The 26,469-nt window shown below is 43.7% G+C and overlaps 1 protein-coding gene across 2 annotated transcripts; it reads left to right on the top strand.

Annotated features, from left to right (window-relative positions):
- The first annotated feature begins 11,185 nt into the window (after positions 1-11,185).
- Positions 11,186-23,126, top strand: POLR2M (RNA polymerase II subunit M). 2 transcript variants are annotated; one of them, XM_073652982.1, is made up of 4 exons: positions 11,186-11,316; positions 12,848-13,378; positions 15,185-15,395; positions 21,836-23,126. In XM_073652982.1, exons 1-4 carry the CDS (start codon positions 11,297-11,299, stop codon positions 21,971-21,973), a joined length of 900 nt encoding a protein of 299 aa, XP_073509083.1. In that variant the 5' UTR covers positions 11,186-11,296; the 3' UTR covers positions 21,974-23,126. The 2 variants fall into 2 exon arrangements, with proteins under 2 accessions (XP_073509083.1, XP_073509082.1); XM_073652981.1 differs by having other exon boundaries at positions 11,251-11,467.
- The last annotated feature ends 3,343 nt before the right edge of the window (positions 23,127-26,469 follow it).

Here is a 26,469-nt window from a genome sequence, read left to right as displayed (position 1 = left end):
ACAATATAGACTTAAAACTGCCCTATCTCAAAAAGCCTCAACTGATACTGCCTGTCATGGAGGTTGGCACCCTAATATACGAGTTTGGCGCCCCCATTCAACGGCGGCTGTCCCTCACTTTCCCTGCTATACCCTGATAATGTGAGTTAAACAGGTAATGAGTGACTGCCTGCTCTAATACAATTTTCATACTATACTAATCGATAAAAAAAGAGAATGCAACATGATGGCAGACTTATCTCATTTTCTGGAATTCACCCCAATACGTTTCCCCTTCCTGTGGGTTCACCAGGAGGCCAAATGTACAGGACTCCAGAACGTAATGTAAACAGATGCAGCTCAATGGAGGATGTGGCAGGCTATGCTCCGGCTGTGTTTAAATATCGTGCTCAATCATAGCCCCGTGAATCTCATACACCTACTTCCAATAATGTCCTCCCCACCTTATGTTGTCTCCTGTCTAAAAATTAGGACTGTGCATGCCCAGTTCCCCGGACACTAGAGGTTGCGTCGTCAGCGAGCAGAGCGTATCCCTTTCTAAACCGGAAGTGACGTTTGCGTTCCATCGATGACCCGCAAGGAAATGGAGTCGGCTAAGCTCACGCCTGTATCCCATCGTCACTTCCGGAAATATCTCACTGCTTGCGTTCCAGAGTGAGGCGCAGAAGAAAATTGTTGCGTATACACCACCCTCTGCGTTCAACCTTGCGGCGATAAAAGAGGGCTCCCCCGCCTATATTTTTTTTCTCAGGGCTTAATCACTATGATAAGAAATAACTCCCCATAATCCAATTGTGGGGAAAATAGTTTAATTATCAAGTATATTCATATATATAGAAACTTACATATCAAGCCCATTAAGGACCAGGGAAGTTCTTATCCCTACGGGGGACCACATATATAAAAAAGGGGGGGGGGGGGAGAGTAGATTTTATAGATCCACACAAGGAGATAGAATTAATCGATATGTAAATTTAATATATAGATAGTCATCCCCCAATAGGGAGCCTCCAGCTTGGAGGTATAGAGAAGACATCTTTTCAGCAATATATCCTCATAACAGGACATGGGTGGAGGCAGGCCAAACGAAAACCAGGTCAGGCACTAACATGTGGACATATAGAGAACCATACCATGGGGGTCTACAGGAAGCATGTATAGGAAAGCTGCTCATTGAGCCCCTTAGGGGCCACAGATTTTAATCTATAAATCCATTTGGTTTCTTTTCTGAGGATTATCTTATTCATGTCACCCTCCCTTGTTTTTGGCCTTATGCGTTCAATCATCATCTTCTCCGACAGGTTTCTAAAACTCAACATGGATAAAACAGAGTTCATCATCTTTCCACCCTCTCATTCACATCCCCCATCCGACCTATCCATCAACGTCAATGGCTGTTCACTCTCCCCAGTCCCACAAGCTCGCTGCCTTGGGGTAACCCTGGACTCTGATCTCTCCTTCAAGCCACATATTCAAGCCCTTTCCACCTCCTGCCGACTCCAACTCAAAAACATCTCCCGGATCCGTGCATTCCTCAGCAAAGACTCTGCAAAAAGACTAGTGCATGCCCTCATCATATCCCGCCTCGACTACTGCAACCTCCTGCTCCGTGGCATCCCTTCCAACACTCTTGCACCTCTCCAATCTATCCTAAACTCTGCTGCTCGACTAATCCACCTGTCCCCCCGCTATTCCCCGGCCTCTCCTCTCTGTCAATCCCTTCACTGGCTCCCTATTGCCCAGAGAATTCAGTTCAAAACTCTAACCATGGCATACAAAGCCATCCACAACCTGTCTCCCCCATACATCTGTGACCTAGTCTCCCGGTACTTACCTGCACGCAACCTCCGATCCTCACAAGATCTCCTGCTCTACTCCCCTCTTATCTCCTCCTCCCACAATCGTATACAAGATTTCTCCCGTGCTTCCCCCCTACTCTGGAACTCTCTACCCCAACATATCAGACTCTCGCCGACCGTGGAAACCTTCATAAGGAACCTGAAGACCCAACTCTTCCGACAAGCCTACAACCTGCAGTAAACACCACTGCACGACCAGCTCTACCCTCACCTACTGTATCCTCACCCATCCCTTGTAGACTGTGAGCCCTCGCGGGCAGGGTCCTCGCTCCTCCTGTACCAGTCGCTGACTCGTTTTGTTAAGATTATGTAAATGCTTTTGTTATGTATATCCCTATCACATGTAAAGCGCCATGGAATAAATGGCGCTATAATAATAAATAATAATAATAATAGTGAATGATATTTCTTTAAGTCGTCCACCATGTGTCCCATTCATATGACGTGCGATGGGGGTGTCACGCTTATTCCTAATGTCTCCTAAATGCTCACCCACCCACACTCATATCTCCCTAGTGGTTTTACCAACATAGTCCTTTGGACAAGTACATGTCGTTTTATACACAACCCCCGATGATCTGCAGTTGCCAAAATCCCTCAAGGAGAAATGCCTGCCAGTAGTTGAGCTAGTAAAGGTTTTGCAAACATCCATCCACTCACATCTACTACAGCTACCACATCTGTAATACCCACAAGGCTTTCTATCTAGCCAAGTGCCTGGTTTGGTTGGTTTCTGATACAGGCTATGTACCAGGCGGTAACCAATAGATTTACCCCTTCTATATGTAATACTTGGGACAGGGGGGATTAGGTCCTTGACGTTTGGGTCTGCTAACAAAACCCCCCAATGTTTTCTAAGAATTCCAGACACCCTCTCTGATTGATTATCAAAGGTGCCTATTATTCTCAAAATGTCCTTCCCCTGGGGTTTATCTTTTTTAGAGTTTACAAGAAGTGACCCTCTGCTCCTGCCCAAGGCCTCCGAATAGGATCTATCCAGGACTTGGGACGGATATCCCCTTTCATGAAACCTGTTGTACATATCTGTGGCCTGTTCTCTAAAAATGCCGATATTACTGCAATTTCTCCTCACACGTAAGAATTGGCTTTTTTGGAATGCCACGCTTTAGAGCCTCAGCATGGTGGCTATCCCACTTAAGAAGGCTATTTGTTGCGGTCAGTTTATACAAGGTCAGATTAATGAAAGGTTTTTGGTGTTTTTTTAAGAAAAATTGAATAAAAGATTTTTTTAGAGGTTTTTTCATGTTTACACACAGACACTATTTTAAGAAAGATTATCCCTCCTCATGGCAAAACAGGAGGTCTGAGTTGGCTGGATAAGAGGCCTCTGACAGGGATATAAGGGATAATGTCTCTACTTGATGAGCGTGCCAGGTCGCTTTAAGGAGACTTAAAGGATCAATATTGATGATTGATGTTTAGGATTGCTTCATGTTGGCACTAGAGTTCCTGCCCTCTTCTTCTCTGAAGAGATAATTAGCATATTTAATTTCCCAGGGGAGCATAGTATGGCTTATAAATCTCCTTAAGGCCCCGTCACACATAACAAGATCGCTAGCGAGATCGTTGATACGTCACGGTTTTTGTGACGCAATAGCGATCTTGCTAGTGATCTCGTTATGTGTGACAGGTAGCAACGATCGCTGATCGTTACAAAGCTTCCTGGACCATTCCTGGGTCGTTGCGCTCCCGCTGGGCAGTGTGCATCGCTGTATTTGACACCTTATCAACGACCTCGTTAGCGATTCAGAACTGAGACACGTAGGCGTGCATAAATTGGACTTTTCCGCGCCCCTCGTCCCCGATTGGTGGTCGCTACAGCATTCTCATTTTCCGCCGTGCATAAAGAAGTCAACAGAATAGCGATTCCATCCTTTGTTTTTGCCCTCGTGCTGGATTGCAGACGTTAGTTAGATCGTTGGGGCGGCCGAAATCGTTGGGAAGTTCTGCATGTTTGACAGCTCCCCAGCGATCACGAAATGACTCTCCAGCGATCCCAAAACCGTGACGTAATAACGATCTCGCTAGCGATCTCGTTATGTGTGATGGGGCCTTTACGCCAACTCTGCACTCACGAAGAGACATTACCCCTTAGGCCCCCATCAGAGGCTTCTTATCTAGAAGCAAATCATCATGCAAATCAGACCTAATGTTTTGCACTGAGAAGGGGCAAACACCCCAAAATATGTGTCTGCAAATACAGAATCAGGCTTGCTTTTTATTCTAAGTCATGTGGCAAGATTCATTAAAGGGTTGATATTGACTTTTAGTATTGCTAGATTGCTACATCCAATTGGTGGCACTAGAGTTCTAGTCCTCTTCCTCTTCACAGAGGAAGAGGACTAGAACTCTAGTTCCACCAATTGAACGTAGCAATTTTCATATTTAGTTAAAACAGCACGGTGAACTCATCTCCAAGCTCTATGCAGGAATTGAAAGACAGGAGGAATGCAATGAGGACACCATGCTGACATCTAGTGGAAAATATATAAACTGCAATAATTTACCAATTCATTTAGCTATTAATTGTAATAAATAGAAAAACTGCTTAGGGCACTTTGTTTTACTTTTTTTTTGTAGCAAAACTTCTTTCAAAGTGAAAAAAAATACACTTTTTACATTAGCATCTGCCACTAGCCTCTGACTGCGGTCAGTGCACTAGTGCTTTAGATCTGGGTCCAGTAATGTGCCCCTTATAATTCCTCATGTCATTTGATTTCAACAGCTGCTGTGTTATCTTATTTCTATAATAATGCCTCATAGCATCAATTTGTTGATCAATGCTCCACGCTATAACCTCCTAGTGAAAGAGACTGACAGAGGAAATCCAATGGTGAAAACTCGTATTCCAATTAGGGGGATCAGTGTCTGAATCTGTATAACACATAATTCATCCTATTGATGAACAATGATATACATCACAGGTTGGGGAACAAACCCCATAGCTACTAATGTATACATAGATTGATCAGATAGAACATTAAAATGCTAAAAATATGAGATTTTTCAGGATTAACTTTTTTTTTACTCCGCAGGCTTTTTCAGTATGAAAATAACAAAATGGGTTTAATGCACCCACTACTGCCCAGGGTCTTTTTTGACAGATGTTTGGGAATAAAGACTAGCCTGTCTGGTCAGGTCCCACAGAGGAGGAGCAGCAGCACAAACTGCTGAGTAATGATAGTTTTGATAGAAAGGTGACAAACACACAGTGCATCACAGCTTGCGGAACGTAGGGATGTGCAGCTGCAGATAGGTCTTAGCCACCAGAATTGGGCAAGCAAATATTAGAAAGGTACAATGGTAGACTGTGTCCCAATAAGTCAACTTTTCTTTCACATCATGCAGATGGTGACATGTATGTACATCACTTACAGTGATATACAGTGGGGAAAATAAGAATTTGATATGCTGCCGATTTTCCCACCTACACAGAATGGAGAGGTCTGTAATTTTTATCGTAGGTACACTTCAACTGTGAGAGAGAGAATAAAAAAAATCCATAAAATCACATTCTATGATTTTTACATAATTAATTTGGATTTGCATGAAATAAGTATTTGACACAATAGAAAAACAGAACTTAATATTTGGTACAGAAGCCTTTGTTTGTAATTACAGAGGTCAGACGTTTCCTGTAGTTCTTGACCAAGTTTGCCCACACTTCAGCAGGGATTTTGGCCCACTCCTCCATACAGATCTTCTCCAGATCTTTCAGGTTTCGGGGATGTCGCTGGGCACCATTGAGTTTCAGCTCCCTCCAAACATTTTCTATTGGGTTCAGATCTCGAGACTGGCTTGGTACTCTAGGACCTTGAAATGCTTCTTACGGAGCCACTCCTTAGTTGCCCTGGCTGTATGTTTTGGGTCATTGTCATGCTGCAAGACCCAGCGGCGACCCATCTTCATTGCTCTTACTGAGTGAAGGAGGTTGTTGGGCAAAATCTCGCGATACATGATCCCATCCATCCTCCCTTCAATATGGTGCAGTCGTCCTGTCCCCTTTGCACCCCCAAAGTATGATGTTTCCCCCACCATGTTTCACGGTTGGGACGGTGTTCTTGGGGTTATACTCATCCTTCTTTTTCCTCCAAACACGGTGAGTGGAGTTGATACCAAAAAGTTCTATTTTGGTCTCATCTGACCACATGACCTTCTCCCATGCCTCCTCTGGATCATCCATATGGTCATTGGCAAACTTCAAACGGGCCTGGACATGTGCTGGTGTGAGCAGGGGGACCTTGTGTGCCCTGCAGGATTTTAATCTATGACAGCATAATGTGTTACTAATGGTAATGTTTGAGACTGTGGTCCCAGCTCTTCAGGTCATTGACCAGGTGTAGTTCTGGGCTGATTCCTAACCTTTCTCAGAATCATACTTACCCCACGAGGCGAGATCTTGCATGGAGCCCCAGACCAAGGAGGATTGACAGTCATCTTGTGTTTCTTCCATTTGCTAATAATTGTGCCAACAGTTGTTGCCTTCTCACCAAGCTGCTTGCCTATTGTCCTGTAGCCCATCCCAGCCTTGTGCAGGTCTACAATTTAGTCCCTGGTCTCCTTAGGTAGCTCTTTGGTCTTGGCCATAGTGGAAAGGTTGGAGTGTGATTCTTCTCGATTGCGCAGGCTTATGCTGAGCGCCCCGCGATCACGGGCATTTAACCCCTCTGATGCTGCTTTCAACAGTGACATCGAGGAGCATCGCAGAGGGAGTGAGCTCCTTGTCTGCTCCCATCGGCACATCACGATGCGATCACGTTGTGCCGATGGTCTCCATGGTTACCTCGGGCCGCAAGATGGCCGCGACCTATAAAACTGTCCCGCTAGTTAACCCCTCCAGTGAACACCGTAAAAAAAAAAAACAAAGCAAAAAACTATGCTTTATCATCCTAACGCTGAACAAAAAGTGCAATAAAATGCAATCAAAAAGACAAATGTACAGTACAGACCAAAAGTTTGGACACACCTTCTCATTTAAAGATTTTTCTGTATTTTCATGACTATGAAAATATTACATTCACACTGAAGGCATCAAAACTATGAATTAACACATGTGGAATTATATACACAAAAAAGTGTGAAACAACTGAAAATATGTCTTATATTCTAGGTTCTTCAAAGTAACCACCTTTTGCTTTGATGACTGCTTTGCACACTCTTGATGAGCTTCAAGAGGTAGTCACCGCAAATGATTTTCACTTCACAGGTGTGCCCTGTCAAGTTTAATAAGTGTGATTTCTTGCCTTATAAATGGGGTTGGGAGCATCAGTTGTGTTGTGCAGAAGTCTGGTGGATACACAGCTGATAGTCCTACTGAATAGACTGTTAGAATTAGTATTATGGCAAGAAAAAAGCAGCTAAGTAAAGAAAAATGAGTGGCCAGCATTACTTTAAGAAATGAAGGTCAATCAGTCCGAAAAATTGGGCAAACTTTGAAAGCGTCCCAAGTGCAGTTGCAAAAAACATCAAGCGCTACAAATAAACTGGCTCACATGAGGACCGCCCCAGGAAAGGAAGACCAAGAGTCACCTCTGCTTCTGAGGATAAGTTTATCCGAGTCACCAGCCTCAGAAATCGCAGGTTAACAGCAGCTCAGATTAGAGACCAGGTCAATGCCACACAGAGTTCTAGCAGCAGACACATCTCTTCAACAACTGTTAAGAGGAGACTTTGTGCAGCAGGCCTTCATTGTAAAATAGCTGCTAGGAAACCACTGCTAAGGTAAGGCAACAAGCAGAAGAGACTTGTTTGGGCTAAAGAACACAAGGAATGGACATTAGACCAGTGGAAATCTGTGCTTTGGTCTGATGAGTCCAAATTTGAGATCTTTGGTTCCAACCATCTTGTCTTTGTGCGACGCAGAAAAGGTGAACGGATGGACTCTACATGCCTGGCTCCCACCGTGAAGCATGGAGGAGGAGGTGTGATGGTGTGGGGGTGCTTTGCTGGTGACACTGTTGGGGATTTATTCAAAATTGAAGGCATACTGAACCAGCATGGCTACCACAGCATCTTGCAGTGGCATGCTATTCCATCCGGTTTGCGCTCAGTTGGACCATCATTTATTTTTCAACAGGACAATGACTCCAAACACACCTCCAGGCTGTGTAAGGGCTATTTGACCAAGAGGGAGAGTGATGGGGTGCTACGCCAGATGACCTGGCCTCCACAGTCACCAGACCTGAACCCAACCGATATGGCTTGGGGTGAGCTGGACCGCAGAGTGAAGGCAAAAGGGCCAACAAGTGCTAAGCATCTCTGGGAACTCCTTCAAGATTGTTGGAAGACCATTTCTGGTGACTACCTCTTGAAGCTCATCAAGAGAATGCCAAGAGTGTGCAAAGCAGTCATCAAAGCAAAAGGTGGCTACTTTGAAGAACCTAGAAAATAAGACATATTTTCAGTTGTTTCACACTTTTTTGCTAAGTATATAATTCCACGTGTTAATTCATAGTTATGATGCCTTCAGTGTGACTACACAATTTTCAGTCAGGAAAATACAGAAAAATCTTTAAAAGAGAAGATGTGTCCAAACTTTTGGTCTGTACTGTAAATAAAAATGGTACCGATGAAAACGGCATATTGTCCCACAAAAAACAAGCCACCATACAGCTCCATCAGCTGAAAAATAAAAAAGTTAAAGCTCTCAGAATAAAGCGATGCAAAAATAATTATTTTTCGTATAAAATAGTTTTTATTGTGTAAAAGCGTCAAAACATAAAAAAATTATATACAGTTGAAACCAGAAGTTTACATACACTATATAAAAAGACACATATGCATGTTTTTCTCAATATCTGACATGAAATCAGAATAAACCTTTCCCGTTTTAGGTCAATTAGGATTACCATATTTTTTAATATTTGCCAAATGCCAGAATGAGAGAGAGAGAGAGAGAGAATGTTTTAAGGCATTTTTATTACTTACTGCAAAGTCAAAAGTTTACATACGCTAAAATTACTATGCCTTTAAACAATTCTGGACTGCCCATATAATGATGTCATGTGTTTGGAAGCTTCTGATTAGTGATGAGCGAGCGAGCGTGCTCGTTTAACTCACAAAAAAAGCAAGCTCCCACTCAGGTCCGTCTTCTGTTATTGGAAATATAGGGGGCTACCATGTTACTGATAGTCAAATGGCTCTGGGAAAGCGAAATGGCTCCCCCCCACCCCCAAAGAAATTCTGTGCTCCCAAATACAAATGCCGCCCCTCCCTTTTGAGCCCCACAGTGTGACTAAACCGCAGTTAGTGTCCGCATGTTTGGCATTTCTGTAGCCATGAGAGCCTGTCTAATTTACGGGTGCATGTCTCCAGAAGCATGAGCTGGGCACAACGTACTGGGCACTACAATGTACTCATCACTACAACGTACTGGTCATTATAATGGCAGTTTGCAATTATCACTCAGCAACCTTCACTGCTGTTTGTTTCAAGAAAACACCCATGGAGTCAAAATCGTCACTACACCTGTAGATAAATTCCCAAAGGAGTATAATTTCCAACATAGGGTCACTTGGGGGGGGGGGGAATTCTGCTCTTCTAGCACTTAGGGGCTCTGTATATGGAGTCCGCAAACTATTTTAAGAAAATCTGCGCTCCAGGTCAAATAGCGCTCCATCCCTCCTGAGTCTCGCTGAGTCTTAGCTAGGCTAAGCAGCTCTGTCCAGCCACATATGGCCTATTTCTAGATTCAGCAGAAATTGTGGGACAAATTTTGGTGCCATTTTTACCCATTTCCCAGTGTGAAAATATAAAATCTGGGGCTAAAACAAAATTTTGATGGTAAAAATTTAATTTTTTCTTCACTGTTCAATGATATAAAATTCTGTGACACAACTGTGGTGTGAATATGATCACTGCACCCCTAGATGGATTCATTGAGAGGTGTAGTTTGTAAAATGGAGTCATTTATGGGGGTCTGCTGGTCTGGCACCTCAGGAGATCTTCCAGTGGGTCGTGGCACCCTCCGCTCTGAGCTTTCCACTGTGCCCAGAAAAGTTGTTCCTGATTACATGCAGGCTATTGTTGAACTCAGGAGAAATTGCACAACAAACTGTGAGGTCCATTTTTTTTCCTATTAACCATTATAAAAATTAAAAATTTGGGGCTAAAACATTTTAGTGGTAAAAATGTAATTATTCTTTCTTCACTGTAAAATGGTAAAAAATTCTGTGAGGCATATGTCGAATCAACATGCTCACTGCACCCCTAGATTAATTCATTGGGGGTGTAGTTTGTAAAATGGGGTCTCTTATGGAGGCTTTCTGCTGACACCTTAGGGGCTCTGCCAATGTAATGGCATCCTCAAACCATTCAAGCAAAATATGAACTCCAATGTGGCGCTTCTTGTCTTCTGAGCTTTGCACTGTGCTTCAAAAGTAGTTTCCCCCTCATATGTGGAATCTATGTACTCAGGAGAAATCACACAACAAATTGTATGGTCCATTTTCTCCTATTACCCTTGTGAAAATGCAAAATTTGAGGCTAAAGTAACATTTTTGTGGAAAATGTTAATTTTTTCCTTGCACATTGCTTTAATTCCTGTGAAGCACCTGAAGGGTTATTAAAGTTCTTGAATGTGGTTTTGAGCACGTTGAGGGGTGCAGTTTTTAGAATGGTGTCACTTTTGGGTATTTTCTGTCATAAAGACCCCTCAAAGTGACTTCAAATGTGATGTGGTCCCTAAAAAAATGGCTTTGTAAATTTTGTTGGAAAAATGAGAAATCGCTGGTCAACTTTTAACCCTTATAGCTCCCTAACAAAAAAAAAAAAATGTTTTCAAAATTGTGCTGATGTAAAGTAGATATGTGGGAAATGTTATTTATTATTTTGTGTGACATAATTCTCTACTTTAAGGGCATGGAAATTCAAAGTTTGAAAACTGCTAATTTTTCACAAATAAACATAAAAAATATGAACATAATTTTACCACTAACATAAAGTACAATATATTGTGAAAAAAACAATCTCAGAATCAGGGGGATCAGTTGAAGCGTTTCCAGAGTAATTACCTCATAAAGTGACAGTGGAGGGAATTGTGAAATTTGGCTTGGGTATGAAGGTGAAAACCAGCTCGGGTTTTAACGGGTTAAAGAAGTGGACAGACCCCCAGTCGCCACCCCCTGGCAGCACATGGTTTGTACCTAGCTTGTGACTAACCCTCTGTACATTTGGCTCTGTCCACTTAAATGCGGGGGAATAAAGCCCCAGGACGTATCTCTGTTTCTCCCTTTGAATCCCCCCAATGCTCCTCTTCCTAAGTCCTCATGTAAGCAGGGGCATTAGTAAGCCACAGACGCCTGATACACATCACAGCCAAAACAGCAGCAGAGCTCTCCGGAAATCCGGCTATATTATTCTTCAACGGAAGGTCACGTGGACACAGGACCGTGTCAGAGTCAGGTGACCGTGACGTCATGCAGGTCCTACAGAGAATGTGCGTGCGCTGCTGTGGAAACTCTGCGCTTTTCCGGCATGTCTGGTCCGGTAGATAGAGGCAGCACGGAGGCCGCGGGGGAGCTGCGCGGGAAGAGTGTAGGGGAACTCACCGAGATCCTGGAGCGGCAGGAGAAGCTGCTGAGTAATAAGTATGAGGCCTCCATAGCTAACAATGTGTTCCCAGAGCAGGGAGAGGTGCCTTGTAGTACAATGGGCGCAGACTGGTACCTGGCGTGTGAATGGGGCGGCGCTCGCTGCTCAGTCACTGCACTGTCCCCTGTACTACAGGTTGTGCCCGGTATACACCATGGCTTATGGCTGGCACTCCTCACCCTCCTGCAGGGTTTGGGCGGCTGAGCTGGCACACCCTGCTTCACACACAGCAGTGCTTAGTTACTGCCCACCATGGGAACACGTATTTAATATCTATTCTATGGGTGGTGGATGCCACTGTATATTCTTTATTAAACGAATACGTCATTAGACTTTTATGACCTCTCCCTTTCTTTAATGGAAATGCCGTAAATGCCAATGTGTGATGGACGCCATACTGAGGCACTGCTAGGCCGGTGCCAGTCCATAGAACAGCTCAGGTTCAAAGGGAACCTGTCTGCCGCCTCATTCTGCCCACACCCCAGGCCGCATGAATCAGAGCCGGCTAGCACAATTGCAGCCAGGTATGTTTTAATCTGAAACATTCCAGGTATTCAGAGAAAACATAGTTTGAAGAGCTGGCCTGCTCCTCCCTGCACCGCTCTAGTTGATTGACAGGTCTGCTAATTGGGAGAAGCCCAGGCTGACACTCGCTGGAGCGCCCCTGACTGCACTCATGCCATCAGGCTCTGATTCATGCTGCCCGAAGTTTGTGCAGTGTGCATCAGCTGACAGGTTCCCTTTAACATGTCTGTCAGAAATTCCTTCTGATGTATACCCTAAACCTGTAAGAATAAAATCTAGATGTGTATAGGGCCTTATGTGGTGTGTACCAAGACCAGAAATACAACACAAATATCAGAAAAAAATCCAGAGGGGCGGTTACAGCAGTGATTAGAAAATATTCCCCAATGATGACCACAAACAGTTCATCATGGTGACATCTATGTGGATGCCCAGGGGAGTAATACAGACGTTTGCACTAACTTTACATTCCTCAAACCTAATATGAAAAATAGGCTTTTTATTCTTAGCCCAAGGGGTACGTAACTTTAAGGATTTGATATATTTGCTGTGTTTGTGATTTTGAAAAACACCATTTACATGTAGCGGAAAAATCCTGGAGGGACAAACAAACTCCCTGCTAATTTCTACATCACACTACGTTCATTATGTTGCAGCAAATTTTAACCCTAGATATCCCTTCCCCCTCGGTGTAATAGTCTGAAATCCACAGCAGATTTGCAGCACGATCCGCAGTATGTGAGACCTTTTACACTCAATAATAAATTTGGGCTTTCACAAATGTTTTATTTCATGGTTTACAAAACTATTGTAACTCTTGGATTTTAGATTTCTATTTTTACCTCTCACAGGAAATTCATTGCAAAACTTCCAGACCAAGGAAAAAAGATTTCAGATTACGCTGAAAAAGTACGAGCAGCCATTGCTGAACATTATAAACAGAAAAAAAACACTGATCTCCTTACAGCATTCAAGATACAATTTCAGGAACAACAATGCAACATGAAAGAGACTGCTGAATCCTCCCGAGAACGGAAGGAGAGGGTGACAGGAGTGTCCCCGACTGTGACACAGGGTAAAGCGAACTCACCCAGCCGTGCTAATGTGAATGATGCCGAGGCTGCACATGCCCTGGACACACACAGCTCTCTTGCCTCTGTTATTGTCAATGAAGAGACCTGCAATAATGACTGTCACACAGATGAAAATTCAGCAGAAGCTCTGGCAAATAGTCTGAAGATGATTAGTATTAAAGAAAGTGAGGATCAGGTAACCAGCTCCTGTCCAGGTGCAATTAGAGCCCAGAAATCTCATTATGTCGAAGTTATAGAAAAAAGATCAATGAGCCCAGTCCAGAGAAAGGAAAGATTCCGAACCAACAGGTATGAAAATGCTGGAGGAATGTAGCATTGTAAATATGGTTTAAAGTAAAAAAAACTTTTAGTCTATTTTTGGATTTGCCATCGCTTTCTGCAGGACTGTGGATTTGGAGTCGTGGAGGTGGAATCGGAGTCAGTTTAAAATGGACCAACTCCAACTCCTAAAATATACAATAAATTGGGTACAGTAGTTCAATGCAGTTTATTTTTTCATAAGAATTTGGGAAAGTTATGAAATGTCCTATAAATGTCTGTCCTATTCCTGATCTAAGGGTCTAGACTTTTAGCCGAGATGAATCTGTGCTACAGTAAATTTATCACTTAAACATGAGCCATGTATGAGGGAGTCTGAGTTGGACGGAGTTGGAGTCGGCGTCATGGCAATTGAGGAGTTGGAGTCAGAGGTTTGGCTTACCGACTCCACAGCCCTGGCTTTCTGATTGATAGGGGTAAGACTTTTCTTGAATGGCGATAAACTGTAGGGGGTACTGTGGTACAGGGATTTTTGATACCGGACTGTTCCTGGCAGCTGGATCCCAAACCTTTCAGAGTGATGGGTCAGCCATTTTTAAATGCTGGAGAGCCAGTATTGTGTTACTAATACACCAGTTCACTCCACTACTAGAATTCGCAAACTCTCAAAGAAAAATGAAGTCCACTAGGTACATAGTCAGATTAAGAGCTAAACCAATCCAAAATGAAAGCAGCCTCTCAAATATTTATAGTAGTAACCATTAAGGTTAAGTACTTTAAGGTAAAGTAATGCAAAATTAGTTTTTAGCTAAAAATATGTATTTTATCTTATATGACCTAAAAAAAAGACTGCTCTATGTCAAGAAATACAAAACGACAAACCCAGATCATAGATGACAATAGAGGTGCGTATCACATTGTAACATGGGTATAATTGTGAAGCATAATGTCCATAACATCCATAAAATATGTATGAGTAGTATAAATACCTATTTGACATGTATACAACATGAATAGTATTATCCATAATGGGGTATAACATGCAGAGTTCCCTAGACTCATGTTTCGCATGTGTCCAATCACTTCATCAGGTGGGTTCCTTTACCTTCCTTGAGCAAGTGATTTTTCAGGAAGCTTCCCTATAAAAAAGCAGCCCAAAACCTCCTCAAAAAAATGAATGTAAGAGACCGCAATGTAAAAACAACATTGTTGTGGATATGTTCAGACTTTTAAACGCTTCAGTGTTTGTAAACTGTGAAGTGGTTGTAAGAACTAACTTGTTCATTCTTCAATCTGCTTAATTTGGAAACCATACACATTTTATAGTTGAAAGTATAGGGAAAATACAAAACTTGACAGCAAAACTGCCAGCGAAGTCACTTCAGGAAAAAGACTGCCGGCTATTTCCTGAATCGACTTCGCCTAGGAAAACCTCGGAGACTCTGCCATTTGAATTGGGACATTGTGATTTGCGTACCTGTGGTCATGTGCCACTATCTTATCTTCCCCCTTCTAGTAGGAAAAGTAGTTTGACACATGACTTCAAGTATACAAATCGCAAATGAGCCGTGATGACCTTTCCAGAAGACAAATAGAGGGGAATCACGTTGCACACTATTAGGATTCGACAAACTGCAGTCATATAGACTGATTGCAGGAAAACAAGCCTGGCCCGGGTAACCCTTATAAGCCAGCATGGGACTGCTTTTGACACTTCCCAGATTATAATTTACAAATCACAAATGTCAGACTAGGTATTTTTATTGGGCGCTGTAAAGCAATGTTCTGAAACCATTAAAGATCTTCGTAACCAGAGCCATTATTATTATTTTTCAGATTGCCATCAGACTCAAACAGCTCAACTCCAAATCAATCACCAGGAGATAAAGCACTTACAATGTCTGCCGAACAGAGAAAATTACATGACAGGAAACATCTGGATGACATCACTGCTGCGAGACTTCCGCCACTTCATCACTCTCCATCCCAGTTACTACCCCTAGAGGAATCTCTCGCACTTCAGATAGAGCAGAAAAATATTTATGAGGTATTTTTCCTCTAGACACAAGGCTTCTAAAAAGTGGAGGCGATGGCATATTCTAGTGCAGGAAATCAAGACAGCAGTGTGATCACTGTGGTCGTGTCATTGAGTTTCTACATCTCCTAACGGAGCAGAGGTATCTTTATTACAGACTGTGAGTGGCATGGGCTTGTGGTATATTGGTTACCCCAAATTAAAAGTTGGCTTTTTTGTGTATATGCCAAATTTTAATTTGCGTGGCATATACTAGGATTTTATAGATCACTAAATTCTAAGTAAACATGTTACCTACTGAAGAAGAAAGCTGGGCTCCGTTATAACTCTGCGTTACCATTTCCATGCACTTTTAGTGTCACTGTTTACCCTTTTAAAGGATCTTTCAGCACAGAATAACTGCTCAAACCAAGTAAAGGCGCTTGGTGCATCATAGCAGGGCCAATCATTTATATACACCTTCCCACCTGCTTTTTTCTATTCCCCCCCCACCCCACACCTCTTCTTTGATTGATAGCTCTGGCTTGATAGAGAAGGGCGGAGATACATGGAAACAAGCAGGTGGGATGGTGTAGTTAAACATTTTGCCACGCCAGGGCTAGCTCCAATTGCTGCTGTTACAAGCCGATAGTGGCTGTGTATTAGGCTATGTGCCCACGATGCAGAAATGCTGCATATTTTTTACGCTTCTCCCTGGCAGGAAAAACGCATGCGGTTTTTACATGCGGTTTTCCCGCCAAGTAGAAGCGTTTGTGAAGCATCTTTGCATGCATTTCTGCATGCGGATTATCAAGCGCTTTTCCAAGCGATTTTAGCATCACTTGGAAAAGTGCTTGACAACTTGTTCACATTATATAAATCCATGCAACCGGCATGGATTTATAGTAGTGTGACCAAGTTAGTTAAAAAAAAGAATAAGAATGGTGAAAAATAAAAAAAATAAAGTTTATACTTACCTTCCGATGTCTTCCCGGTGTTTTGTCTGCTCCGTCCAGTGTCTTGCACTGCTCGTGGTGGTGTGAAGGACCTGCGGTGACGTCATTGAGCCATGTGATGGGTCACATGATTCAGTGACGTCAAGGCAGGTCCTTCACAACAACGCGAACATTGCAAGACACTGGACGGAGCAGACAAAACACCGGGAAGACATCGGAAGGTAAGTATAAACTTTTTTTTATTTTAAATTCTTTTTTTTACAGTTTCTATGGTACCCAGGTCTGGATGAGAGTCTCCTCTCCTCCAGACTTGGGTACCATCCGCACATTGAAGCGCATATAATCCGTGAGTACAAATGTACTGACACGGATTATATGCGTCTCAATGCAAGTCAATGGCGGCGATTACACCGCGCTTCCGTAAAATTAATGGACATGCTGCGGATTTTTGAGCGCAGCATAAACGCTGCGGAAAAAAACGCAGCATGGGCATTGAAAGTGCGGCTTGTCATTGGGGACCATGGGGGGCGGATTACCAAGCCTTTTTGAAGTGTTTATGCTGCGGAAATTCCGCAGCATAAACGCTTGAAAAATGCATCGTGGGCACTCAGCCTCACATCCAACATTTGCTGGTTATGGTGCAGGCTCTGCTCTTGAGTCTGCTCTATATATGCACACCAGAACTCACATACAGTTACATCAGAGTGCGCAAAGGGTTAATGACAGTTCATGGCTTGCATAACATATGCAGTAAACATGGCTTCTGTGTTCTCTGAATATACCCTTTGTTCTTGTTGCTTCTGACAGCTCCACTTGCCCTCTCCATTCTGATTCTCTTTTATGTGCATTTGGCACATAAAATCACATCCCATATGCCACCAAGTGGGATTTCTCTCATCAGAAAAAAAAAAATCTTTCCTGTATTCAGGGCTCTGGAGTCGGTAAGGCAAACCTCCGACTCCACGACTCCGACTCCCTCATACATGGCTCATGTTTAAGTGATAAATTTACTGTAGCACAGATTCATCTCAGCTAAAAGTCTAGACCAGGGGTCTCAAACTCGGCTGGGTATATGGGCTGCACATGGAAAAAATTAGAATTTGGGGGGCCGCATTCTTTGTTCAATGTGACATTTTTAGTGATACCATTTTTTTTGTATACACCTTTTGAACATTTTTGCCGTGTTTATTTTTTTATGGCTTGGGTCGTTATGGATGTGGCGATAATAAACGTGCACTTTTTTGTGTTTACTTTAGTTTACATATAAAACAGCATTTTTAGTGCCCAATATTTTTTCATGCTTTATTTTATTTTTTTTACAATTTTATTTCCCCCAATTGGCCACATACAGTAATATTGTCTTACAATTAGCATCATATAGTAATAATGGAAAACATCTTGTAGTAATGTTCCCCATCCAAGTCCCCATCTTGTACTAATGTGCCCCATCCAGGTCCCCATCCTGTGGCTATGTGCCCCATCCAGGTCCCCATCCTGTGGCAACGTTCCACATCCTGGCGCCCATCTTGTACTAATGTGCCTCATCCAGGTCCCCATCTTGGGGCTATGTGCCCCATCCAGGTCCCCATCCTGTGGCAATGTTCCCCATCCAGGTCCCCATCTTGTGGCTCTGGTCCCCATCTTGTGGCTCTGTGCCCCATCCAGGTCCCCATCTTGTGGCTCTGTGCCCCATCCAGGTCCCCATCTTGTGGCTCTGTGCCCCATCCAGGTCCCCATCCTGTGGCAACGTTCCCCATCCTGGCGCCCATCTTGTACTAATGTGCCTCATCCAGGTCCCCATCTTGTGGCTATGTGCCCCATCCAGGTCCCCATCTTGTGGCAATGTGCCCCATCCAGGTCCCCATCTTGTGGCAATGTGCCCCATCCAGGTCCCCATCTTGTGGCTATGTGCCCCATCCAGGTCCCCATCTTGTGGCTATGTGCCCCATCCAGGTCCCCATCTTGTGGCTATGTGCCCCATCCAGGTCCCCATCTTGTGGCTATGTGCCCCATCCAGGTCCCCATGTTGTGGCTCTGGTCCCCATCTTGTGGCTCTGTGCCCCATCCAGGTCCACATCTTGAGGCTCTGTGCCCCATCCAGGTCCCCATCCTGTGGCTATGTGCCCCATCCAGGTCCCCATCTTGTGGCTATGTGCCCCATCCAGGTCCCCTCTTGTGGCTATGTGCCCCATCCAGGTCCACATCTTGAGGCTCTGTGCCCCATCCAGGTCCCCATCTTGTGGCTATGTGCCCCATCCAGGTCCCCATCTTGTGGCTATGTGCCCCATCCAGGTCCCCATCTTGTGGCTATGTGCCCCATCCAGGTCCCCATCTTGTGGCTATGTGCCCCATCCAGGTCCCCATCTTGTGGCTATGTGCCCCATCCAGGTCCCCTCTTGTGGCTATGTGCCCCATCCAGGTCCCCTCTTGTGGCTCTGTGCCCCATCCCGGTCCCCATCTTGTGGCTATGTGCCCCATCCAGGTCCCCTCTTGTGGCTATGTGCCCCATCCAGGTCCCCTCTTGTGGCTATGTGCCCCATCCCGGTCCCCATCTTGTGGCTCTGTGCCCCATCCAGGTCCCCATCTTGTGGCTCTGGTCCCCATCTTGTGGCTATGTGCCCCATCCAGGTCCCCATCTTGTGGCTCTGTGCCCCATCCAGGTCCCCTCTTGTGGCTCTGTGCCCCATCCCGGTCCCCATCTTGTGGCTCTGTGCCCCATCCCGGTCCCCATCTTGTGGCTCTGTGCCCCATCCAGGTCCCCATCTTGTGGCTATGTGCCCCATCCAGGTCCCCATCCTGTGGCTCTGTGCCCCATCCAGGTCCCCATCCTGTGGCTCTGTGCCCCATCCAGGTCCCCTCTTGTGGCTATGTGCCCCATCCAGGTCCCCTCTTGTGGCTATGTGCCCCATCCAGGTCCCCTCTTGTGGCTATGTGCCCCATCCAGGTCCCCTCTTGTGGCTATGTGCCCCATCCAGGTCCCCATCTTGTGGCTATGTGCCCCATCCAGGTCCCCATCTTGTGGCTATGTGCCCCATCCAGGTCCCCATCTTGTGGCTATGTGCCCCATCCAGGTCCCCTCTTGTGGCTATGTGCCCCATCCAGGTCCCCTCTTGTGGCTCTGTGCCCCATCCCGGTCCCCATCTTGTGGCTATGTGCCCCATCCAGGTCCCCTCTTGTGGCTCTGTGCCCCATCCAGGTCCCCTCTTGTGGCTCTGTGCCCCATCCCGGTCCCCATCTTGTGGCTCTGTGCCCCATCCAGGTCCCCATCTTGTGGCTCTGGTCCCCATCTTGTGGCTATGTGCCCCATCCAGGTCCCCATCTTGTGGCTCTGTGCCCCATCCCGGTCCCCATCTTGTGGCTCTGTGCCCCATCCCGGTCCCCATCTTGTGGCTCTGTGCCCCATCCAGGTCCCCATCTTGTGGCTATGTGCCCCATCCAGGTCCCCATCCTGTGGCTCTGTGCCCCATCCAGGTCCCCATCCTGTGGCTCTGTGCCCCATCCAGGTCCCCTCTTGTGGCTATGTGCCCCATCCAGGTCCCCTCTTGTGGCTATGTGCCCCATCCAGGTCCCCTCTTGTGGCTATGTGCCCCATCCAGGTCCCCTCTTGTGGCTATGTGCCCCCTGTGCTGTTCTTCACACACATAAAATAGAAAAAAAAAAAAGATGATTCTCACCTGTCCTCCGTTCCCTCGGCGGCCTTCCTGCAGATGTGGCCCGCAGGCACCACAGAGTCCGACCCCTTGACGATCCCGACCTGGTCCAGGAGGAGCCGCCGACAGCAGCGCTGCATTGCCGCACAGAGACTGTCTCCCAGCACAGCATTTTCAATGTCAGCCGCCGGCCAATCAGAGGCCAGCAGCTGACATCTGCATATGGCAATGACGTCATACTCGCTGCGCCGACACGCAGATATCAGCTGCTGGCCTCTGATTGGCCAGCGGCTGGCATTGGAAATGCAGTGCTGGGAGACGTTCTCTGTGCGGCAATGCAGCGCTGCTGTCGGCGGCTCCTCCTGGACCTGGTCGGGATCGTCAAGGGGTCTGTGTCTGCGGGCCGCATAAAGCAGCCTCAGGGGCCGCATGCGGCCCGCGGGCCGCGTGTTTGAGACCCCTGGTCTAGACCCTTAGATCAGGAATAGGACAGACATTTATAGGACATGTCATTTCTTTCCCAAATTCTTATGAAAAAATATTCCCCATAAACTGCATTGAACTACTGTACCCAATTTATTATATATATTAGGAGTCGGTCCGTTTTATACCGGCACAGACTCCACCAAAATGGGCTCCGACTCCATGACTCCGACTCCACAGCCCTGCCTGTATGACCTCTCTTAACCGGTGTCTTTTGACCCACATTTAGAAAATATTGTACCTGTTTTATGTATAAGGAGATAGCAATGCAAATGATGACAGCTCACCCTTCATTTAATTTGGACCGCCTAGAGTAGCAGGATTAGACTGCAGGTAACGGTGTAGAAATAGTGCAATCCGGCGGGTCCAAAAATGGATAATACTTTGTTTTATTATTCCATCATAAAAGCCTCAGGGTGTAATAGGACAGGATATAGACAAACAGGTGGTTTAAGGGAGCGTGACAAGTAAAGATGCTCTTAATCATAGACAAACAATGTGTGAACATTGACTAAATACATGAGCCTATTGCAGGTACCACCCACTCAATCCTTGACTAGACAAACACACAGTGAAGGTATAACTCTCATAGTTAGTCACGCTGTCCTATCACACCGTGATGCTTGAACCTGAAGTTTTATCTACATTTGCAATGCTAGATTCTATTATGTCTTCACTGTTTAATGTATGAGGCGGTGTGCCCACATTTAATATTTGCAGCAGATTTTTTCGCAGCAAAATCCAGAGTGTTGGCAGGAAAAATGCTGAATAAAATTCTCGAGGTTTTAATGATTTTTTTTTACATTATTTCCAATTCATTTGAATATGTGAGAATCGCTGCAAAACTTCAGAAAAGAATTGACATGCTGCACATTTGAAAACCACTTTGGTTCGAATTCGCAAGGAAAAAAAAGCAACAAGTGCATGAGACGTCAGAGATCTCATTTAGCTTGCTGGTACTATAAAACATTGCTTGTTTTTTTGTCCCTGCGGTAAAGTCGCAGCATGTGAACAAGCCCTTAGACACATTTTTGTGTGATTTTGCAGTAGCACGTGAAAAGAACTTGGTTGGCCAAGTGTCAAAACGTAAAAATCGACAGAACTGCTTTTAGTAAACATATATGTGTAAATTGCATGCATGGTGATCTTCTTAAGTAATGTTATTACATTTATCACATGCAGGACTGCTGGGGGTGTTTCTTCCGGCCAAGTCACAGCAGCACAGTTTGCAGATAGTCTTTTAGTAGGTTGCAAGCTGTTGTATGCTTACTCACGCATGTGTAGTGAATTTATGAGCCCTCTTTATATGTATCCTATCATAAACGCCATGTTCTTGCTGTGCTTTCTTCTAAAAAGGTTTCATTTTTTTTATATATATCCATAGGAAAAACAAGCCAAGCTTGCAGCACAAAAACTTTTCCAGAAGCTGAACATTAAAATGGGGCCTTTTAATCCTGAAGGAGATTCGTACATGAAATACGGAAATCACAGAGACGAAGACAAATTTGGGACAGAAGAATAACCTGCAGATGATGATCGCAAAGAATGGACTGTGCAGTTACCTATTTATCGCCCTGATCGGCCTTATATGAAGTAAAATTACCCATTATTGCTATATGCACTGTACAAGAACGCACTGTAGGAGGTATGATTGGGCAAATGCATGCACTGCTTACTGCTGTTTTCCTACTGTGTTATTCTATGAGATTTCCACATAATGAAATGCTTTCACAAATGTAAGGTGACTCCACTATAATGCATAAAGTTCAATGAGACATGGACTTCTTGGCTAGTAATATCACTTTTTATGGGCATTTATATCCGCATCGGTACCTGTCATTTTACAGTATAGCCTTGCAACCACTGACATTGTTACATTAAAGATTTAATGTTTGTTTTCAGTGAAACGTCACTAATTTCACAGTGATGACGGTTTTAAACGCTGAGATCTAGGGAGCTGTTTACATTGGTGAGCAGATTCATCTGCCATTACGCTGCCTGTGATCACCAGATATCTTCTTCTCTTGACAAATAATATAGCAGCATTGTCGGAGTCAGTCATTTACCCTGGAAAGTTACGTATATGTTAGCCAGTTAAACAAAATCAATGTCGCAGGCAGAATTAAAGGGGCTCACCCCCTGTTGTGGCAAATGGATATTCTCCTTAAGTGATGACATTACGTTCAAAGTCCTTATACCACTGCCCTTGTTGTTGTAACTACATTGATGCCCTCTTATTTGTAGGTTGCCCTCCTTCTACAGCACTTGCATGCCACACGTGTTCAGTAGGTTACAATGGGAGAGGTTTGGTGGTGTTGCACACTGGCGGGGAGGGAGAAGGCTTCACTGCCGAGATATTTAGGGATTATGAGAAATGTAGTTTTAAGTTTTTCATTGTAGGTAGCACATTTTGAATAAAAGCCCATAATTTTGATTTATAAACGGATAGTTTTTTTTTTTCTTTACCTTCTTACCGATATGACGTTATGGTGCGTCATATGTAGGCTCCCTGTCCTTGATGTGGGCTCAGGTACTGAGCCTGCATCTTTGCCGGCAGATATTGGCTGTGTTGTTCAGCCATCGTTTGATTCTTACCAACCGTTAAACTGTTAAATGCCCCTATCAGTCTGTATAAAGAAGGTAAAATCCGGTGCCACATGCGATAAATCCTTTTATTCCAAAAATAAAAATCACAACATGTCCCTAGGAGGGGAACAACTGGACGCGTTTCGAGGACAGAGCCCCTACTGACGATTAAGGGGCTGTGTCCTCGAAACACGTCCAGTTGTTCCCCTCCTAGGGACATGTTGTGATTTTTATTTTTGGAATAAAAGGATTTATCGCATGTGGCACCGGATTTCACCTTCTATATATATCCTTGCAAGTGTATGCTGGACACTAATCCGTGAGCCTGGGATTCCTGTGAGTATCAGGTGATATGAGCTAATTATCTTTTTTCAGCCTATCAGTCTGTAACTGTGGTACTTACAGCGCACGGCCCAGAGGACGCACTGTTATAACTGCCCATTGGCACCCCCGAGGGGGGTTGCCATGAGTGCTGGGGGTCTGCTGAAAACCCCTGTGCCTGTCATGATGTTACTATCCTATGGTAGCCAGCCCATTTTTGGTGTTCATAGAAGAGTGATTATTGTTGTATACAGCAAAACTATGGTATTGCTGTATTTAGTACAAGTGATCGGACATGGCCCTGTTGACTGAAAATTACAAAAAATTATGTGTCTGGGAAAAAAGAGAGGGGAAAAAATGCCCAGTTGGGAAGGGGTTAATATTTAAAAGCCACTTAAAGTGACTGCAGTGTGATGACCCCATCAACCAACACCTTATAGTGTAGCTTTCTGGATCACTGTGAGTGCATCATACTTGGGATTGCTGACTCTTTAGATTTTTAGTGGAGTTACACTTTATTATAATTTCTCTAAATTATGTGCTGTAAAAAAGCTTATATGTATTGTTCGAATATTGTAGGAAAAATATTGAAAACAGTTATGACAGTACTGCATTGTCTAAATTGGGTAGAGCTCCTGTAGGATACAACCTACTATATGGGCTGGTTGGTTTCAGACATTGACTGAGATACAAACTGAATAATGGTGGCTTCTGTTACTTTCCAATTGGAAAGTGCAATTGAAGGTATATGTGAAGAGTAGAGAGCTTCCTAGTTAGGAGGTAAGAAAAGAGAAACACCAGTACATGTGGACTTTGTCTTCAATAGTTGGAAAAGATTAGCTTCCTGGAAATCCACCACTTCCTATTAGAGACAAGGCGTTTTCAGACTAGATGGATGAATCGCTAAAGATTTAGCTTGTCAGCTTCCCTCAAAGAGCAAACTATTTACTACATATGAAACAATGAAGTCTAAAATATGGCTTAGTCTTCTATAGCGTTTCATCCTGGATTTACTACCTACCAACCACCATACACAGAACTACATTCTCTTTTTGTATAACTGGTATAACATACTTATCTTCACATCTTGGAGTAAACTTTCCATCTCCGCTAAGCCTTAGCAGTTAATGCTCTGTGCACATATGATGCAGTTTGCTCAGTAATTTTAGTTATTTACTGATTTATTTTTCTATTTATTGATATATTGCAGACATTCTAATTATTTCACAGTCAAAAATTCCCATGCCTCACATGGATGTCAAATATTTTTTTTATTTTCTAACTTTAAATTTGGATTATGTCAAATAATTTTTACAAGCTGTATATTTCAATAAAGTATTTTCTATGAAATGTGTATATTGTCCTTTGCTGCTATAAAATATTAACATAAGTGTTTTCACTGTCACGTTCACCTTTTAATGTAAGTGTTGATCTCCATGGCTGCAAGTTCTTGGGTGCTGGAATAGAAGGGTAGGTGATAAGCATAGGGCTGTGTGTCATTACTCCTCAAGTTGCGTGCCAGAGGAAGCCGGCAAAGCAATAACGTGTACAGAGTGCCGCTGATGTGTGAGCAAAGTGCAAAAAAGCAAGCCCACTTGTAAAAAAAAAAAGTGCACATCCAAGTAATACGGTAATGTCCGAAAATGTTGGCACCCTTGAAATTGTTCCAGAAAATGAAGTATTTCTTCCAGAAAATTATTGTAATTACGCATGTTTTGTTATGCACATTTATTTCCTTTGTGTATATTGGAACAACATGAGAAAAAAAAGGCAAATTGGACATAATTTCACACAAAACGCCAAAGATGGGCCGGACAAAATTTTTGGCACCTTCAACTTAATATTTGGTTGCATTCCCTTTGGAATAAATAACTTCAGTAAATCACTTCCTATTGCAATCAACGAGCTTCTTACACCTCTCAACTGGAATTTAGAGCGACTCTTCTTTTGCAAACTTCTCCAGGTCTCTAATATTTGAAGGGTGCCTTCTCCCAACAGCAATTTTAAAATCTCTACACAGGTGTTCTATGGGATTTACATCCGGACTAACTGCTGGCCACTTCAGTTTTCAGTAAACAGTAGAATGATGTGCATTACCAAAAAGCTCTTGCCACGTTATTCAGAGTAAAAAGTTAGAAGTTTCGAACTCCTAATTCCAAGAAGAGGTGCACGGAAGGAATAATAAGTCAAATCCAGGAGAGTAAACCTTCGGCACTATAGATATAACACTTAAGATGAAAATGGATTGAAGTGTCATTTTTGTTCAGTCGACATGTAGAAATATACAGAAAATTAGTATAAAACAAGAGAAAAGTACTATGCACATATAGGGCTCACCAATATAAAAATAAATATTTTATTTAGTACATGATACGATACATAGAACCATATAGAAAACTAAAAACATTTAAAAACCACAAGGTACAAACCCAAAGACAGCCAAATAAGGCTGAAATGGAAAACTCCCCAAGACCCAATCCTATAGTATGTTAACAGGCTGCGACCAATAGTATGCTATACACATGTCCTGCCCAACAAGAAATAAAGCAACGACAATAAGGGATGTAAAAGGCCCCAACTACTAACGGTGGGGGTAAGATTCCGTTTTGATACAGTGATGTCACTGACAGGACAGATGAGCTTCAAATGAAAAACGGTGGTAAAACAATAACAAGATTTATTGTAACAAAACTCACCCTGTTTGTATGGGGAAGAAAAGTGAATAAAATAAACAGTAACATTTTTAATCCAACAAGTCGTACAAAAGAATTGTTTTATTTTTCTTACCAGGAGAACAGCCACATATCCCTGGTCCCTGTAAGGGGATGTCTTCCCTTGGGCCAAAAATGCCACCCCTCTCCCCTAAATGTGTCCGGACTTAAACAGGGCTAGTTCCTAAGGGGAAGCCGTAATATGTGTCTTTTCTCCTGGTTCACAATCTTAATACTATTCCCAATCAAACCTTCGGGGATCCCAATATGACCAAACTCAGCTGTACAGCTAGGCGTATTACAACCCAAGTTCACCTAACAAGAATAACATAAAATAAACAACCATATTCAATTTCCATTTACAAGAACACAGATGATAGAAAATTCATTTGATTAGCAT

Source organism: Phyllobates terribilis, unplaced genomic scaffold (genome assembly GCF_046119375.1).
Source record: "Phyllobates terribilis strain yellow unplaced genomic scaffold, ASM4611937v1 Scaffold_11__3_contigs__length_659146591, whole genome shotgun sequence".
Classification (NCBI taxonomy): Eukaryota; Metazoa; Chordata; class Amphibia; order Anura; family Dendrobatidae; genus Phyllobates; species Phyllobates terribilis.
Note: the sequence above shows the minus strand (reverse complement) of the source record. Positions and strands in the feature narration are given on the sequence as shown.